This window comes from Physeter macrocephalus, chromosome 2, assembly GCF_002837175.3.
Source record: "Physeter macrocephalus isolate SW-GA chromosome 2, ASM283717v5, whole genome shotgun sequence".
Lineage (NCBI taxonomy): Eukaryota > Metazoa > Chordata > Mammalia > Artiodactyla > Physeteridae > Physeter > Physeter macrocephalus.
The window spans coordinates 58,535,414-58,555,545 of NC_041215.1; the positions used below are offsets into that span (position 1 = coordinate 58,535,414).

The following is a 20,132-nucleotide window of genomic DNA, read 5'->3' on the forward strand; positions in this document are numbered from 1 at the left end:
ATGCTGTGATTATCTTAAGAATGAGACATGCCATTTATTGTATACAATTGTGATTAATTCATTCATAGAGATAACAAGTAATTATTGAACACACTCTGGCTCCCAAGGCAATGAAGGGTATACCCACCTCAATGTCTTAAAAACTAGCCCCCCAATACATACTTTCATTGAATGGATGTCAAATAGATCTATATTCCATATTGGATAAAAATCCAAATCAGTTTCTTCTTTGTTTCAATACTTATAGTGATTATTATTTTACTTTGAATGCATTTCCATGTGCACTCGAAGGCAGCTTTTAGTCCGTTAATTAGAAGTAGTTTTCCAGTAATGAATCAGATAATCATAATATTTTAGAGCAGGGGTATGCTAGCATCTAGACCACTACCTGTTTTTAAATAGCCCCATGAACTAAGAAAAAACTTTTTTATATAGTACTAAGGGATTGTAACAAAGATTATGTGACAAAATGAATGTGGTCCACAAAGTGTAAACTATTTACTGTCTGGAACCTTTCAGAAAAGTTTGCTGACTTCTATTTTAGAACTCAGAGGAAGCTAATCCAACTGCTTTATTTTGTAAGTAGGAAAATGAGGCCATAAAAACAAAGTTATTTGCTTCAAGTCACACATCAAGTTTGTAGAGTAAAATAATCTCACTTTCTATTTGCTTCCATATCAAATCACCCAGAGACATATTAGGAAATTCTGGAAGAGCCATAAGGAGTTGTACTGAGATGGCCTTTTATCAAATTCGAATGAGTGATGTAAATAAATGATTACTATTGTCAATGAGGCCAATACTAAAATAATTCCTGAGTAGAGTGAATAATGTAGTATATATTCCAACTTTAGGGTCTAGAAGCAAGGATAGGGATGGAAATATGAGAAGCTGTTTCCTCAGTACTAATTCTCTCTGTGGGCACTGGAGTACATTTCATGGATGTGGCCGTTACCCCTGAGTAGATATATACCTTGCTGTAGAGAGTCTTGTTCTTTTCAGCCAGAGTGAAGTCGGGGGTATCAAAGGCATAGCAACTGATGCCTTTAAGCCAGGTCAAATCTTCTTTATATTTTACCTGGGAGAAGAATATCACCAAAGAGTTTTAAGTACCTATCTCCAAATAGCAGTAGGTTAGGATCGATACAAGTAGAACAAATAGAAGGTCTGACCACTAAGGTATATAGAATAATAAAGTATTGAAATAATTATTTAAGAGACATTTCCAATAATACTGATTTCTGCTCACTTTATGGTGTGCTGTATTGCATATGGAATTTTTCATTTTAATACCAAGTAAAGCAATTCAAATTTAACAGGCATACTTGCCTAGAGAGTATATCATTAGCTCGGCAGCTATATTTTAATATAAAGAGCTGAAATTTCTTTCTAAATAAGCATTGTCATGTGTCTTAATTGCTTTATTGTCATGAAGTTGTCTCTTCAGTTGCTCAAAAATAGGTTATCATTTACATGAAATATATCACTTCCAGTCATGTATTATGATGTAACACATTTAGAAGAAAAATTAGGTTTATAAATTTGAATATGTTTTCCTGTCTCCTGAGTTGAAGCTCACTTATCTAGTAATGAGCTTTATGACTTAAACATCCATACACAAGAGCTAAAATTTAATCAGTTTTTATGCAGTGTTTGATTTCGTTAAGTCGTGTGGACATATTAATTTATATGTAAAAATAGAAGATTTCAAGACTCACATCACTGACTGCATCAGTGACTGCTCGATGGTGGAAATGCTCAGGGCGATCAGGAATGGACCTCCAGATTCCCAGCTGGCTCATGTAGTTCTTCTTGTATTTTATCTGTGGTAAAAGCACAAAGGCAGCTTTAACGTCTTACCCAAATTTAATGTAAAAAAGTCCATTTGTCTCCAGAGAGTTTTAGGAAAGGGAAGCTACTTTTAAAAATTATGGTGGGTTACTGAGCCCAACACAAGTAGAAATGTAGAGAGGCGTACTTTACTGATGTGGTCTGTGACTTTGCGATGATAAACGATGTCTAGAGCATCCTTCACAGTGTGGTATTTCCCTTTGGTCTTTTGAAATGTTTCTTTATAGCGCAGCTGGAAAGAGGAAAAGCACATGGATTACGAAGAACTACCAAGTTAAATAACTAAGCTTGTTTAACCTTGAACTCTCCTGAGTCTTATCTCTTATGTTTTCCTTTGAATAAATTTGGGAGAGATTAAAAACCTCTTTCACATCCTGGAAGAGAAAAAGGACATTCGGAGAAAACTAAAGAAATCTGCATAAAGTGTGGAGTTTAGTTAATAATAATGTATCAATATTGGTTTGTGACAAATGTCCCATGGTATTGTAGGGTGGTAACAACAAGGGAAACTGGGTATAGGCTATATGGGAATTCTCTGTACTATCGCTGCAACTTTCCTGTAAATCTAAAACTACTTAAAATTAAAAGTTTATTTAAACGTAAAACAAGCAGACAAAAAGCTCATTTGGCAGGAGAAAAAAAAAAAAAAGCATAACTTTGTTGAGCCCAAGACATACTAATGTACGTGGAAAAAGGAGAAAGATTTAGTTTCTAACTCCTGGAATTAAAATGCCTTTTCCATGGAGCAGTCCTAAAATTTTATTTCATTTCAATCTTTATCTTTGTGTGACTTCAAAAGTCAACAGCTCTGACTTTAACCTAAGAATATCATAGAGATTCATCTCATCTACACAAAATGAGTACTTCTCTGAGCACTCTGTTTTCAATCTCGAATGAATTTTTTCTTTTTGGGTAGCTGAGCAAACACATAGTGAAGGAAGCCTTTAACTTTGTTTTTCAGATGGGTAATCTAAGATCCTTTAGCTCTACTTGTGGGGACAGCCACGGTAGATAGGCTGAATTTAATGCCACATACCAGCTGGACTATTTCAAAGGTTAGAGTTACCAGTATTGGTACTGACAAAGCCCTGGGGATAGGGCTGTCCAGTGGCGTATAATGAGCTCCAGGGGCCAATTTCACTGTGTGGACATCCCTGAGAAGTGGTGATGTAGAGCAAGCTTGGTTCAAATTAATATTCAACAGTAACCTTGAAGTGATAAAGATGGGGATGTCACAAGAAGACAAAAACTATCCTAGCAAATAGATTTTGAGGGTAACATATAATTTTTTCAGCTTATATTTTAAGCAAACTGGCATGGTCTTCTTCCAACTAGCAGACTCCTTCTAGCTGCAACTGAAAATTTCTGACAAAATTACGGAACTAAGATATTGTTCCAATTTGCTGTACACTTTCACAATTCTGCTTAGGGATTACTGTAACCACTTAAGATGCTAGAAATCCTAGAGCTATGTTGCTAAGTTGAGGGTGAGGGGGTTGCTTGAGCTTTTGGCTGGGTTAAGTCCCAACCAGTCCTCCAGAGATCCTGGTTCTGGTAATAGGTGCAATGCATTCATAATTAGGCTCTGGGACACAAAACTGGTAAGGACTGGCCATCTAACCGGGTTGATTAATTTCATATCTTCATTAACAGATAATCTCATTACCATTGAAAGGCACTCTGTCCTTGATCACGTGGTATGGGAAATGAAAGTCTGTCCCTCTGAATTCTAACAAACATGTCATTCACATGATTTAGGTGATCAAGAGAGGAACAAACATTTCCTGAGTGTCAACTAAGAGCCCTGCACTGTGCTAGAAACATGTATCTGTTATCTTGTTTAGTCTAATTTAATTATCACAATTCTTATCCTCATTTCACATATAAGAAAAGAGGCTCAGAAGAATTAGGTAAATTATATGGAGTCATACAGCAGGCAAATCACAGCATCAGGATTTGAAACCGTGTTTGGCTGTTTTCCAAGAACAACATTTTATGGATAAGCAACACCAAGTATCGCTAGGAAATGCCACCAAAGAATTAGAAGAAAGGGTCATATTTTTGCTTGGAAGAGCAATGAGAAAAGCAGTAGGTTTTCAGCGTCTCTCAGCATTATTCTTAGCGACTTTGCCAAATGGTATTGTTTGTGTCTGTTTGTTTTGCTTTTGTGTTTTTGTTTCTTTCTTGATCTGTATTGTGGGCCAGGACTTTGAATTATGGATATGACTGTAATATCTTATGCTTCTTAGATGTTTCCACTTCAGCTGCCTCATCACAATGAAGAAAGAAGGGAGGGGTGCATACATCACTGGCATTCCAGTAAGCCTTCTTGGCTCTGATGAGGATTGGCGTATCTGGAACTGGAGTGTACTTGTCCTTCATCTTTTCGTATTGAATTTTGTACTTTTTCTAAGAAACAAAGATTGAAGAGAGAGAAATTTAAGTTCAAGTGTTTTCATCCCTCCCAATTCACAACCATGGAACAGATCCAGCCTGGGGACACACTGGATCATGCTCGTTAAGAGAATAGCTCTGCCTTCTGTTTCTTGATGCTGTTGGGCACAACTTATAGAAATGAGCTCTCTGATCAGAGGCAGCAGGTGAAGGCTTTTTTTTTAATTAATTAAATTTATTTATTTATTTTTATCTTGGCCACGCTGCATGTCTTATGGGATCTCAGTTCATCACCAGGGATTGAACCCAGGACATGGCAGTGAACGAATCCTAACCACTAGGCCACCAGGGAACTCCCAAGCAGGTGAAGGTTTTAACAAAGGATTTGTTTCTTTAGCCCAGTGCCTGGGTGCTGAATTCCCAACTTACCTCACTGACCATGTCCTTCACGTCTTTAGCGTGCTTCAAGGCTGTGGTCTGGTTTCCAGCATGATGACGTGGTCTCTCTTTGGTGGCAAGTTCAACATACAGATACTAAATGATAATAGGCACAACATCATAAATCAACTATACACCAATAAAAATTAAAAACAAAGAATAGGGATCAGATGTTACAGAGGTAATACACCCCTTATTTAGTATTCAGTCCTCTTTACTCATTTCTAACCCTAAGACGGCTGGGCAGTGTCTACTTATTATTGCCCTGATTTGTTGTTGTTGTTGTTGTTATGTGTGCTTCTGTTTACTTGTTTCTCCCTCTGTCTCACATTAGGAAACACATATACGCGCTCCAGTCATCTAACATTCCTGCTGCTGAATATGGTCTAGTCTAAATCCACGTGATAAAAAATGCTGATAGAAGAATGAGAGGATTCTGATAGTCTTCAACATATTGCTTTTCATTTTTGCCTGAATGCATGAATTGTGGTTTCATTTATCTGTGGACACAATATAGGTCCTATGGAATGAATTAAAAAATTTATTTTCACCACCTGGAATCCACAGACCACTCATCCAATGACTAAAGTTGTATGGAACTTAGAGAAGAAGACATGGCATTACCTGCTCATGTAAAACACACCATAGTGAAGACGGCCCCAAAGAAAACAGCTTCTTGAAGTTAAAGGGCATGAGGTTGCGTCAGGACGACCAAGTGCGAGGGTCTGCTACTGACAGGAGTGGTCAGGCACACAGAACCACCCCCCGTGGCAGGTTTATGAATCTTCATGTGTGAATGTTACCTGACTCTGAAGCTTCTGCCCTCGCTTGGCTCTTATAAGGTCAGGAGTATCAGGAACTGAAGTGAAGATTGACTTCTGCTTCTTGCCTGCAGCTCTGTACACCAGCTGGACATAAAACAGTCATAACCATCATTTCTGCTTCATTGACACGTTCTATGCTCTGCAGATGCCTTTATTGCTTACTTCAGAGAAAAAGCAGGGCCTCTCCCACTGCAGCAATCTCAGTTTCTGTCCGATAAACCAATACATTTTTTTTAACCTCCTTAGCCTTCCTCTTCTTTTTTTCCTTGTATCAAAATTAGAGACATTCTGCAGCCAGTCCAAGTTCCAAGCCACCTGCTGTGTTCTTGTTCCCTTCTCACCTGTCCCTTCTAGGACCCTGTTCTAGCAGTTACCCTCTGCCTCTCTATATCTTCAACCCTCCCGATGTTCCAGCCCTCTCCCTTCTTCTGCAAACAGACCCAAGTCCCTCCCTTCATTAAGCCTTTTCCAAGTTCTGCCAATGGCCTTTTTCCTTTCTTTCACAACCAAGCAAACTATGTGTTTTGCCTTTTTCTCTCTTTTGATTAATTTCACAAGGCAATAGTTTGGCTTTCACCCAACCACTCCAATGAAGTGAATCGCATTAAGACTACCACAAACAATTACAATTGCTACATCCTAGAATGCTTTTCTGCAGCAACTGTAACTGCTCAGCAATTTCATTCCTGACCTCTGTTCTCTGCCTTCCATTCCCCCATTCTCCCCTAGGGGGCCTCCCATCTTTCTAGGCACTCCTCAGCTTCCTTCTATGGTTCTGTGCTCCCCCAAAGGCTGCTATTAGCTAGAGCTAAGGGTTGGCCCCTTTTACCCTATACTTTCTCCTTGGGTAACCTCATCTCTACCCAGGACCTCAACCATCAGTTTGAGATTGATGGTTTTCAAATTTTGTTAAATGGCTCCTGGATATCCTAGTCATGCAGGCCAGAAACTTGGGGAGTCATCCTAGACCCCTTCTCCCTCATTCCCACATCAAAATGGTCATGAATCCTGGGCTGCTAACTTTGTGATACTCCTTAAATCTGACCTTCTTCTCCTTTCCCACTGCCATGGCCCTAGTTCAGGCTCGGGTATTGTTTCTTTCTACACATCCTTAAGAGCCTCTAAACCACCTTCCCAAATCCTCTATTGGACACTTCACATGGCTTACCCATCTTTCACAAGCCCAAGAAAGAGATTTTCTTAGAGTTCAGATCTAATTAGATCTTAATGCTCGGACCTACCCTGCTCAGAAATAATCCATCAATGACTTTTCAGCAAGTCCAAGATCATTAATATATCACCCACGAGTCTTCATAACCTGGCTTCTTCTATCCTATGTCTCCAGTCTCATTTCCCAACAGTCTTCCACACTCTCCATGTGATATTTGAAACTAGTCCCAGTTTCTAGAACTCATTATGGCCAATTTCCCATACTGTGCCTTCTACCTAGAATTTTCTTCCCACTCTTATCTGCCTGGAGAACTCCTGGAGTCCATACTGTCTTGATCATTCCTATAGGATAACATTTATCATATTGATGTCTGTTTCTTCCCAGAGATTATGAGCCCATGGAATGCAGGAGCTCAATTTTATCATTCTTTTATCACCTCAGATTTCGATAGAAGATCTGAAAAACAGTAGTCCTCTAATAAATATTGAGGATATTTAATATAATGAGGTAAACAAGAAAGTCTAAATGGATAACAAATAAATCCTAATCACGGATAAAAATGCTGGTTGAACAGATAAAATGTAGGAAATAAATAATATGTATACACACATGTATGTATGTGTCCATTTCTTTACATCTAAATTATATACAAGTGCAAGTTGAAACAAAATATAGCTCATCTGCTTAGGGCTGTTTTTGGTGTTACCAATGAAAGAAAGGAGATAAACAAAACAGAAATTTACTGTTTCTCCCAGGCTAAATTTTTGAATAAATCAAATCGACAAAATCATAGAATTTTATGGCTAAAAGAAGCCCAAATCATTACCTAGTCCAATTCTCTAGCTCAGGAAATTAGGGTGTTAAAGCTGTGAATTAGAAAAAGTCACACAACAAATTGGAAGTAAATCTGGAACTAAGACCCACCTCTCCCATGCCATTTGTACGATTCCCTTTGAAGTGTATTTCCCCTGTACTTAGGTATGCATTGTTTATACTCCTTGGGACAACATCTCTGCTTCCTAGTACTACAGATATATATGTGTCAAGAATCTGCACAATTTAAAGACAAGTCAAAAGTCAATAACTTGAACTTTTGGCCATCAAACTTTTTACTAAGCCAGTGTTTCCCAAACTCACCTGATCCTAAAAACCCCTTAGTAAGAACATATTTGCAGGCTCTACCTCAGACTTTCTGAATCCAGGGTAGTAGCTCAAATCGGTATTTTCTCAAGCTCAGGTCATTCTACAGTGAGGCAAGTGTGAGAGATACTGCACTACTAAAAAATATCTATTTTTCTTCCTCAATGTTGTTGCATAATATGCACAAAATCCCAATAGGAATTGGGAAGAAGAGAAATTAAAGTTTTAGATAATTCTGAACCCAGACAGCTGAGAGAAGTAAAGGTATTTCAAAAGATGCCAATAAGCACTTTAAGTTACCAAACAATTTTTAATTATTTAATTATTAGCTGGAGGAGAGATGTGATACTTTAAAGCAGTGGTTCCCAACACTGCCTGAATATTAGAATCATCTGTGAGGCAGCTAAAAATATGCAGATGTCCAGACACAGAGAATCTAGTGTGGGGCTTGAGGTTGGAGCCCACTCAAGGGTAGTTTTAAAATATTTCAGAGATGATTCTGATACTTAGCCAGCGTGGAGAGGCATCTTTATTGAGAAGAAACCCCATACGCATTCCTATCTGAGTGCTAGCACTGGTTGAAATAACAGAGGGAAGTGCTCAGGAAAGCAAATGTGCTCAATGTAGCATTTGTAAAAGCTGAAGAATGAATCATCCTCTGCCCTGGCTCACTCCAAGTGTAGGAGGCTGCACATCCTCTCCACTGAGGACAACGCTTGATTTGCCAAGGCTTCTTTAAGTTTAAGGACATAAGTGATCCCTAAACAGCAGCCATCAGAGTTATTAAGAATGGGGAGTCAATGAAGTGGCCTGACAGCTTTATGGAGTCTGATAAATGAGGCCACAAGACAAACTGAGTTGAATGAGAATGGCCCACTGACCTATAATACAAGCAACCATTTACATCTGTGGGATGCCCTTACCTTTAGAAAGCACATTTCGTCCTTGGCAAACACGGACATCTGTTATGGCCAAAGCACTATAGGATACACATCTAAATAAGATGGGGGGCCAACCCTCAAGGGACCAACATAGGTGAGAGGAGCAGATCTATGCACAACTAATGGCAATAAATCAGGAGCCTGGGTGCCAGGTGGGGCAGATGAAAATGAAACTAAGTTGTTTGGAATTTCCTGAGTGGGTAGCAGAGCAGAGAGCCATTGAAAATCTTTTCAAATTGCACTGCCATGATTAGGGTTCCTGACAGCAGGAATTAATCAGAGAGAAATTTTTGAAATAAATTCAGTTTGGAGACAACAATAGTGTAAGACCGAAGGACTCTCTAATCTATAAAGTCATGTAAACTCTCAGCTGTCCTAGTCATAGGTAGGGCAAGTATCAATAGCCTCATCTTATTAAAAAGGGACAAAATAAGTAAATTGAGGCAAAGTGAGGTCAACTGACTTGTTTAGACAGGGTGGCCACTCTGTAATTAAAGGCAGAAGGGAGATTTTGGCCCAATATAATTACCTAAAAAAAGATCGCTAGAGGAAGGAGGCCCTTGTGGTGACAGGCTTACTTACTTCACTCAGATGTGTCTTCAATTCCTGCACTTTTCTGTATTCTGGAGTGTCAAGCACCACTTTGTATTTGTCTCGCATCTTCCTTGCATTATCGGTGTATAGGTAATTAGACTTTAAAAAACAACAATGGAAATACAAGTTGATTAATCACTTCAGGAATTGCATGTCATGGTCACATGTTGTCTTTCAAATGGCTGGCATGTGCCAGCCACACTGACCCCCCACTGTGTCCTGGAGGTCTTCCCAAGCAGGACCAAAAACAACTGTCATTTAACTAAGCTCATTACCTTTTTTAGGAAGCACAGGTCATCTTGAGTGGGTCATGACTTGCTCAGTGAGTTAATGGCAAATTTCCCCTTAACAGAAGCTACAGACAAGATTCCTCTGCCCAGCTCTGTGAAGCTGTGCAGGAGGAGCTGCGTGTTGGGACGGCGTGCACTCACCCAGAGCTTCCGCAGGTGCCGGGAGCGGACCATGTCAGGAGTGTCATACAGGAAGCAGCCCAGTCCCCTCAGGATCTGCAAGTCTTCTTTGTATTTAATCTGTGTCACAAACGTAGAAATATAGCTGGTCATGAGCAAATATAAATCAAGAACAAATAAGACAGAGCAGTGATACTTTTTCAGTGATGGATCTTTCATTTTGGTTCAACACATCCACCCTGTACTCTGAGTTTGCTTGAACTCAAGTCACAGGTTTAAAAAAATTTTTTTAAACTTATTTATTTATTTATTTTTGGTTGCATTGGGTCTTTGTTGCTGCGCACAGGCTTTCTCTAGTTGCGGCGAGCAGGGGCTACTCTTTGTTGCAGTGTGTGGGCTTCTCATTGTGGTGGCTTCCCTTGTCGTGGAGCACGGGCTCTAGGCGCACGGGCTTCAGTAGTTGTGGCAAATGGGCTCGGTAGTTGTGGCTCACGGGCTCTAGAGTGCAGGTTCAGTAGTTGTGACACATGGGCTTAGTTGCTCTGCGGCATGTGGGATCTTCCCAGACCAGGGCTTGAACCCGAGTCCCCTGTATTGGCAGGCGGATTCTTAACCACTGCGCCACCAGGGAAGTCCCATAGGTTTTCAAAATTTAAATTGCTAACCCTGAACTGAGAAGAGTATATGGCCTTTATTTTATTATTATATGCATGAAAAATACCATAGATTAAATGGAGTGGTATTTTATGAGAAGTAAACATTCAAGGAGAAAAAAAAAATTTCAGCAGGAAGTAGCTGAAGTGGGTGGGAGCAGGGGTGAGTAGGAGAAAGATACTAAACATTACCTGGACAGAGGCCACTTGGAGTGAGGATCTGGTAATGATTTGGTGTTGAATGTAGAATGGTGGTCAGCCATTCTTGTATCTCCCAAGTGGTCCTCTTACTACTATTTCCATAGCTGGAGAGATGTGGGGTCCTGCTTCCACACTGCTTTACCTCCAAGTTCTACACTCAGTTTAGAAGTTTACTAAATGCAGAAGGTTGCTCAAAGACTGGTTGGCTTACATGCTAAGAGCAAGCCTGCCTCTTGGTAAGAGTCTTCCAGAAAGACCCGTATGAGATGCTTACATCACTGGTGATGTCTCCCACGTAGCGGCAATGGAGCACTTGGGGTGTGTATGGCAGAGAGATCATGTGGCCTTGCATCTTGAAGAAGTCTGATTTGTAAATCAACTACAGGGAAAAAAATGCCCAAAAACACATAAATTAGAGACCGAATGATTGACATTCATCCCTGGGTTCCACAGCCTCCCCTCTCTCCTAAGAAAATACCCACCTCGCTGACAGCCTCTTGTGTCTTCCTGACTTGGCGGATTTCAGGCGTGTCAGGAGTTGTGTGGATCTTGTCTTTCAGTTTGTGGTACAACTGTCGATACAGTCTCTACATTGGAGGGAAAACCATTCCAGATGGTTAGTGTAGGATGATGAGGGCATTTATACACTAATCAACAATCAAATATTGTACATATTTAAAGAGCCATGAGAAGTGAGATTAAGGATACAGAAAATGATTGAAATTAGAAAAAATAGAAAGTGACATTTATTTTGTTTGGGTGAAGAATTTTGAGCACAGTCTTTCCACTTTCTATTAGATGGTTGGATAGTAGGGTTAGATATTCAGACCAATAGTTTATGTAGAAAACCAGGTTCATGAGTCAGACTAACATGCAACCTTACTAAAGATTTTTTAATACAAATGTCAAAAGAAGGAATTAATTTGCATTATAATCTATGGATGGGGTGGGTCTCTACAATGGCATTACCAAAATAAAAAAAACATTGCCACAGGATATCAGTATCAAAATGGTGACAAAAAGGATCTCCTTACTCCTTGCTGATGTGTAAGTTTATAGCTGAAATACAATTAATTCTTAATGCATTTCAAACAAAGCCATGGTCTTTGAAACTCCTCCACAGAATTAACATTTACAGTACCTCGCTGGTAACGTTGTTGACCCTTCGGACATTGACAAATGGGACGTCATTGGGTCCAAGGGTATACCCATTTGCCTTCATGTGTTCATAAACTTCTTTGTACTTGAACTGCAGAAGCAAAGTGAGAATGAGATCACTGATGGGTGAACAGAGAGTAAGTGTCACATTTCTCAAACGGAAAAGGGCTGTCGCTTTCATTTGAAAATTACTCTCTAAGCATTAAGTATGAAAAAAAGTCATTGACAAAATTTTTGTAATAATCTGAGTCTTGAAAATTATTTTTTGGCTAATAAAGCCAGGTCCAGAAGGGAATACAACTCAGGGTTGCCTAGATTAAATCTGTTTGTAAGTAGGTATGCAAAATGCAAGAAAAACCTGTATTTTTAGTCCCAATATGGCTAGGAAATTAAGAAATACAAAGCAGAAACAAGAGACTAATTGTAAGACTGATGGATGAATGGCTTTATAGACTATTTAAAAAATGATGTTAGATGATTAAATCTGTGACTCTGCTTTGGAAACCATATTACTGGGCCACAGACTATGGGACTTTGCTGGTCAGCAGGTTTGATTCCCAGGACTCTGGAGGGCAATGTGGAATGAAGAGATCATTCGTCAGCTGATGGTTGGTTTGTGGGTATGACCTGAAGGCCAGAGTCACTGGGATAACCTATGCTTCTTCAGGCCTTGTTCACCCAGTCCGAACCTGACACTAGTGGGAAAGGTTGGTATCAGAGCTAATGCCTGGGCAATGCTCTCAGGTAGTGAGAGTCTAACTACCCCTCTGAGATTTCTATGAAATGGGCACAGAGGGTAAGTAGTGAGGCATGTATCAGAGCCTTTCCTTTCAAAGGAACATGCAGTGATGTTGCATCTTCTGCAATGAAATGTTGCAGAAGGAAGACAACACTATCGCTACACAGCAGTAGTGCATGTATGAAATTGCATTTCCAGTAGATGGCTTGGGATAGTTCAGGATGCTTCTGTGATAAGGCCAAAAGAAGTAGAGGCATCATGGCAGCCATGATCCCTAAGCCAAGGTAATTGAGTGATGCAGATACAACCCCATGAAAATCCTACGCTAATCCACTGGGCTACCCAGGCACTGCCGAACTGCAGGAGCAGCACCCCTAGAAAACACACCGTCTCCCCTTCCCTGCTCCCACCATTGTATCATGTTGAAACTTCAGGGTGTGATTAGGCAGATGAGAATAGACTATTAACAAATATTAGCGTCCCCCCCTTCCCACTTTAAGCCCCATCTTAATGAGGAGGAGACCACTCACATAGCTGCTCATGTATCGGGTGTCCTTGGTGTGTTTGAAGTAAGGGGTGTCAACCGGAAGCCTATATCCAGTGGGCAGGGAGTGCAGGCCAGCTCTTCGGTACAGATTCTGCCGGGATAAAGAAGAGCAGGTTAAATGAGAGCTACATCAAATGACTGATCTAAGTTAAACAAGTCAGATCCAGGTTTTCAATTTGATACGTAGTGTACTTACACTCACTGAATTGATTTCAAGAAGAAATTAACTAAATTCTAAGAGTCAAGCAATGAATCAAATTACTTTTAACATATTGCTTTCAAAAAAAGAGCAATGAGTGAAGGGGTTTATAGAAAATAATTCTTCTGTGTTTCTAAACATATGCCTGGTTGACTGCATGGCAACCAGCAAGAATTTGGGAAAAGTAAATAGGCAGCTAGTGCCACCTCTGTGGTTAACCCTACCCTTAGCTGATATTCAAGCCATCACCAATCCCCGAGATAGTTGTAATTATAAGACGCATCTTTGGAAGCCCCCAGGGCCCCATAAATACAGTGTCTTGATGTTAGGCTGTCAGATCAGGAGGCTCATATTCCTGGCAGAAGGAGGAAAGGAGTTTCTATCTGTGATTTGAAATAGTCTGTCTCTCAGGGGAGCTAAAGGAGTAAGAATAGTATTTAAAATATTAAAAACCAAATTACTTTTAACATTCAGTATAGGATACTAGCATTAAAGGTGAGACCAAAGTAGCACCACCAGATAACAAAGAACAGGGATATTAAATACGTGAGTGGAATCTAGTTTCCTTCTCTTCTGAATTCCAACAGCAATTTCTAGCTTTATCTCTTATTGTATTGAATAAATAGTCTTTTATGATTATATGCCTTGTCTTTGTCATCTTGTCTTGGATTTTAAGCTTTTTGAGAGCAGAGATAGTAGACTGACCCTGTTCTACGTAACTTCTATGCAAGCATTGCTCCAAAAATGCCCACCGCTTGCTCTCAGCCAAGAGGGAAGACAAGCAGTGCACTGTTTTTTTGTTTTGCTTTGTTTAGCTCATGTGAATGAAACAGCCTTTACAATTTACAAGGTCAGGATGTAAATTGTAAAGGCTGAGGATGCCCAAGCCAAGGCCACTTCTACAGAGGCCTGGCCCTCGTCAGCTGAGTCCTGGATTTCTGCTGGGCACTCTGTCCAGGTCTCATTTCTCACCTCACTCTGGAGCTTGTATGCATGAAGGGCCCGGTCCAGATCCACAGTTTTTGTGGTTGGAGCCACTTTGCCTCTGACGCTGTGCACGTAGTCATGGTGGTAGACGGCCTAGGTGCAGAGAGAAGCAGGGTAAGCTGAGTGGACTATGGCAGCAGGGTTAGAAAGAAGCAAAGTAAACGCAAATCCAAGTCTCCTATTATAAAAAATAATAGCCTGCTCCCCTTTGCCTTGGGAACTCTATCTCACATACTGTGCCTTGTCCACCAGGACCACAGCCAGGGTATGGACCCCACACTGAAAAATCAGTGGAAGAGTCAGCTCAGGCACAAGAAGAGGAAGAGTGGGCATTTTACCACTACCTATTCCAAAAGAATAAGTTTTCACGTCCTGACTCATAGGTGGGATTTAATATTTGTTTATTAACCTTTGGGGTTAATAAAAAAAAAAAGGGCAGCCTGCTCTGTGTCACTGTGCCATTACAGGGGGTGCTTTCTATCCACTTTCTAGTCATCTGCATAAGGATGCTGAGGCTCCGGGGATTAAGAGCTTCTCTCAAGCCTCACCGATTATGCGTGGTAGAGGCCACATCTGTAACTGCAGAGACCTTCCCCTCCTCATCTTACCATAGTGAGCGCTAATGTATTAGAAGGCTGATACTACGAGGCATAAATCGTTGCTTACAACACAAGGATACAAAAGTAACCTTGGAAACTCTAAAAGCTTTTTAAATCCATGGATTTCATAGATTTGGATCACTTACAAGGCCACCCCAGGAAACTGATGGAACATATCAGGTTTTAGGAAATAAGAGCAGACTCTTAAGTACTTTCTAAGGCACCAACTCTGGTTTCCCATTGAGAAAAGGCCTGGCCTTGCCCTACTTTGGTTTTTCCCACTTCTGCTGGAGCAGTGGCCCTGTCTTTACTCTCCCAGAAGTAACTTTCCCAGTGGGCGCTTACGTCACTTAGTTGTTTCCCACTTTTGACAGCCTGAACATAGATGGGAGTGTCAGTAACCAACTTGTAGTTATTCCTTGTTTTCTGCACGTGAGCTTTGTACTTGATCTGCCAAAAGGAAGAAAATAAGCCTGTGTTAGACCATTCATTATATTAGAAATTGCTGGTTTTCACAGAGGGTTTGGTTGCTTTTAACTCATGGCATTTACATACATTAGCCCTTATTCAACAGACTAACATGCACTTGAATTTTATAATAGGCATAATCAATGCTTACAGTCACATGGATCTTTTTGAGTCTTCTAGGAGGCTTGACAACTGCTTTCCTAGGAATGTTTAAGCTTTCTTCCTGAAATCTTGATTATAGTATTATTTTGCCTAGCCAATCCTCTTTACAAATAGACCCCATCTATAGAATCAAAGACTCCTAACAAATGAGTTTTTTCTCATAATGAGGATTATGTGTGTATTAATATATCCAAAATAGTTCAGAAGGGGCGAGAAGAGCCAGGGGTCCCTTCTCCACCAGAGGACAATGGGACAGCTCATCTGCATTGTTTGGAAGAAGGAAACATACTTTAAAGAGCTAAAAAAACAAAAAACAAGGCAAACTCACATCATTGCGTAGATCGTAAGCATGCTTGGCGTGGAGAATCTCAGGAGTGTCCCAAATGTAGCAACCAATGCCTTTCAGCCAGTTGAGATCATCCTTGTACACAATCTAGGGGATTGCATCAGATGGAGGAGGTCAGAAAAAGAAAAGTTTACTGTAACTTTAACACCAAAGACATGGACACCCTCTGGACCCAGGATGACCTCGTGGCATGAAAAGCAAGACATTATGCCCTGAGGCTGTGGGTGTCCTGGAGACATCGGCATAGAGAGCCCTGCTTCCAGGGATGGCTCCGAATTCCTGACAGACCTATGGGTGTATAGAAAAGCGATACTGGAAGAGGGCTGAGCTGAAGAACCAGGTGAAGAACGAGGTGAGTCGGTCTCTCTTCAGGGTGGGCGTATGGGCCTGGGGAGGGGAGATCTTCATAAGCAATGGGCTTACATCGCTGATCTCGTCTGTGACCTTCCTGACGTGACTGTTGACTTGCAAGTCGGGCTGGCAAATCCACTCGTGGAGGTGAAGGCGGTAATCGATCTCGCTGACTTTCTTCTGAGAATCCTTAGCGGTAACCATCTCTACCATGTCGGGCACCATGTGGATTTTCATCTTGTTCTTCTCATAAACGGATCGGTACAGGCGCTGTGAAGATAACGTAACATGCCAGTTACACAGGGAATTACGCAAGGAATCCTGGCGATACGTGCCTTTCTTGGACACCAGAGAGGTCAGGGAAACCAATTTACAGCAGTTGGTTGGGGGCAGGGTGGGGACTGGAAGTTTCTGACCCTTTCTACAGATTCATGGCGGTGGGGGAAGCAGTATGGGCTGAAAGAACACTTAGCTTCCTCACACGTGCATGGTCAATGCCATACGCATTGTTGAACAGAACATGTTCTGATTTATAGTTTGTGGCTCCGTTACTTGACTTTTGAAGCCAGCCTTTGGGGTCACTTACATCGATGTTAAGCTTGCCAACTCGGAGGCACCGTGCCGTGTTCAGATCATCTTCAACATTTTTGGGTAAAGTATAAAGAGCTTTGAACTTTTCATATTCTTCCCGATATTTGCTCTAAAGAGAGAAAATACAAAGGAAGAAACACAGTTTTGAAGAGTAATGGATCTGGATTGTTAAAAACGCATGAGACTTAACAGAAGGACCCGACTCTAAGATGGGCCACCTTCGGGTCAGCACTTCTCTGAGCTTGTTTCCTTGTCTGTGCCCACAGACAGAGGTGGCACAGTGCCTGCCTCCAGATTACCTGAGGATTAGAGCAGACTGTGTGTAAACGTTCTTTAGGTACCGGTTTTAAAACCCCTGTACCAATACTGGTACTTCTGCTTTACCACAACTACTTTTAAAGATTATGTAATTTTTAAATGATCTCTTTTGTGATATTGGTTTTGTTTTTCTTAACCATAAGTGAAAGATGAAAAATGTACTCAGGAATTTCTTTGTTTTTTAATAACTGACAAGCCTGATGCTTAAGAGACTCAATCCTTGAATTTCAGTTTCTACAAGGTTTTCCAAAAATACAGTGCAACTAACTTCTATGGGAAAACCAACGTCTAGTTCTTAAGCCACATTGCCTATTAATTAATGCTTCATGATTTCATGAATTAGGAAGTAAGACCATTACAGAGGCTGAGATCCAATCTCCTAGCACATGATAAAATAACAATTCTCTCACAACTCAGAGACCCACATCCCAGTCAAAAAAAAAAAAAAATGGGAGTATATGTGTATATATATACAGAACTCCAGTAAAGCCCTTCACTGACTGGAAACTAAACAAAATTCCCATCAGAATTTTCCGTAACATTAGTTCACATACTCTTTACGTCTAAGCTATTCTTCAATTATAAAGAAGATAGTATTGTGACTTTTTTCATGACTAAAGGAAAAAGTCTTTGCTGAACTTTCTGAATCCTATCTACAAAAAAAATTCTCTTCCCAAATGAAAAGCTTGCTCCTTTGGGTTATTCTGTTTGCAATCTTCCAAATAGAGTTGGCTCTGGGAAAAATCATATAGATTTAATTTTTCCTCTGGGTAAAAATTAATTCCACATATTGTCTAACAAAGTCTTTTTCTAAACTATGACTCTCTAGGCCCATTAAACAGTAGTGAAATCAGTTTCCTGGGTCATTAGCATTTAAGTGAAGAGAATAGAATTGAAAGATCAGGATGCACTGCCTTTAGTGTAGCGTTAAGTACTCTTCTGTAAATTGCTTATATCAGAAGGCACTCACAAAAACTTCAGTTGTGTGTGTGTGTGTGTGTGTGTGTGTCTGTGTGTGTGTGTTGACTTGAAGTACAAAATTAATCTCTCAGTGTGGGTCATGGTCAAAAAAAAGATTTGAGAAATACTGGTCTAAAGTGTTACATAAAATGTTCATAATTAAGAAGTAAAAGTCTCAGAAGTAAAGTTTCTGAAAGAGAATTAGGCTTATTAGAACTGCAATGAAGGTTATAGGGAATTTTACAATAAAAAGTTTTACTTAAGAACATATTAGGCATAAAGGGTTAAAAGTGCTAAGATTTTATACTATACTATATTTAAACAGCTCATGTGATTTAGGATTTAAAAAAAAATTATGTCTATACCAAAGAAAAGTTCTGTTTTTAAAAAAATGAATTTCAAGATTTTTAAATTTTTATATTTCATAGTGATAAAGATAATGATTTACTTTTAAATCATGTATTTGGGTCTGGTGCAATAACTAGTTACCACATTTACTGTTTTTTTTAAAGGGTACAATTTATTTATGTTTTATTTTTTAAATTAATTTTTATTGAAGTATAGTTGATTTACAATGTTGTGTTAGTTTCTGCTGTACATCACTGGTTTATTTTTTATAGAAATGTCCACATAATTCTATTGGAAAAGAGTATTTTGTATGGCATATTATGTCCTCTACCTATTCCCATTTCTGGCTAAAATATAGTATATCCATCCATGTCATTTTCAGGCAGGCAGCCCAAAAGGTCACATCACTGTCCTTCATGTAAGTAAGTGTCTGTGACTCTCTCTGGACTTCAGGGTTCTTGAGAGGAAGCATAAGTGCACAGACTTTGTGATGACCAAGTGTCTGGAATTATTTGCTGGTGTGCCCCTTTGCAAATGCTGGGGGTCCTTCTGGGCAACACAGGAATCAGCCAGAAACATTTTGGAAGTGGAGGGCAGGGAAGGGTAAAGGGTGGTAGGAAGGTTATCATATCTGTACTTGACTTACATGGCTGGCCAGATGCTGCTGGTTCTTGACATGTGTCAGGGACATGGCGTTGGAAGGCAGGATATAGCTGGTGGCTTTCACTTTATCCCAGGCCTCCTTGTACAGGTTCTATAGGGGTTAAAAATCTTCTTGTGAACACAGAAAAATGCAATCTGGCTAGCTTCCAGCAGCGGATTTTTCCTCTGTTTTTGTCCTTCTCAGACATTTCCTAGCAATCCCTAGATCTTCTCACTCTGTAGGAGCCAAGTACTCCTAAGTGAATAACGGGTTTAATGTCATGACCATAATTTCAGAGTCCATTATTTTGTTCTCTACCATAGCACTTATCACAGTTTGACAGTTATCAGAGGTTTCAATGCCATATTCATTCCCTCATAGGTCTAGGATTCCTGGAGGATGAAAACCACTAACATTAAAATATATATGAATATATATATATATATATATATAAAGATTTTAAAAATGTTTGTTTCCACTTCTAGGTATTTATTTACCCAGGAGAAATAAAAAGTTATGAACACACAGAACCTATATGCAAATGTGTATAGCAGCTTTATTCATAATTGTCAAAAACTGGTGACTGAAATGGAATACAAACTGTAGCAAATAAATCTGACTGTAATACAAACGTATAACAAGACTACAGTGAAGGAAGTGGCGAAGAAAACAACTGACTTAAGTAAACTTGGAAAATGGTAACTTGACTGGATAATCTAAGGCTATATAGGCAAATATAACTGCACACAAAATACCCTACTCTAGGGCTTCCCTGGTGGCGCAGTGGTTAAGAATCCGCCTGCCAATGCAGGGGACACGGGTTCGAGCCCTGGTCCGGGAAGATCCCACATGCCACGAGGCAACTAAGCCCGTGCGCCACAACTACTGAGCCTGTGCTCTAGAGCCAACGGGCCACAACTACTGAGCCCGCGTGCCACAACTACTGAAGCCCACGTGCCTAGAGCCCGTGCTCCGCAACAAGAGAAGCCACCACAATGAGAAGCCCACGCACCACAACGAAGGGTAGCCCCTGCTCTCTACAACTGGAGAAAGCCCACACGTAGCAACAAAGACCCAACGCAGCCAAAAATAAATAAAT

General features: G+C 40.2%; 1 protein-coding gene across 1 annotated transcript in view; it reads right to left on the reverse strand.

The window, feature by feature from the left end:
* The window catches only part of NEB (nebulin), a 235,517-nt gene that overhangs the window by 44,598 nt on the left and 170,787 nt on the right, over positions 1 to 20,132 (reverse strand). Inside the window, exons 109-126 of the mRNA XM_028477867.2 lie at positions 19,037 to 19,144; positions 16,760 to 16,873; positions 16,246 to 16,443; positions 15,805 to 15,909; positions 15,192 to 15,296; positions 14,233 to 14,340; positions 13,045 to 13,152; positions 11,759 to 11,866; positions 11,100 to 11,204; positions 10,892 to 10,996; positions 9,785 to 9,883; positions 9,342 to 9,452; positions 5,487 to 5,591; positions 4,675 to 4,779; positions 4,156 to 4,260; positions 1,979 to 2,083; positions 1,719 to 1,823; positions 974 to 1,078 (exon numbers count right to left, since the gene is read on the reverse strand). Coding sequence (XP_028333668.1) covers positions 974 to 1,078; positions 1,719 to 1,823; positions 1,979 to 2,083; positions 4,156 to 4,260; positions 4,675 to 4,779; positions 5,487 to 5,591; positions 9,342 to 9,452; positions 9,785 to 9,883; positions 10,892 to 10,996; positions 11,100 to 11,204; positions 11,759 to 11,866; positions 13,045 to 13,152; positions 14,233 to 14,340; positions 15,192 to 15,296; positions 15,805 to 15,909; positions 16,246 to 16,443; positions 16,760 to 16,873; positions 19,037 to 19,144 — 2,004 coding nt within the window. The remainder of the gene's footprint in view (positions 1 to 973; positions 1,079 to 1,718; positions 1,824 to 1,978; positions 2,084 to 4,155; positions 4,261 to 4,674; positions 4,780 to 5,486; positions 5,592 to 9,341; positions 9,453 to 9,784; positions 9,884 to 10,891; positions 10,997 to 11,099; positions 11,205 to 11,758; positions 11,867 to 13,044; positions 13,153 to 14,232; positions 14,341 to 15,191; positions 15,297 to 15,804; positions 15,910 to 16,245; positions 16,444 to 16,759; positions 16,874 to 19,036; positions 19,145 to 20,132) is intronic.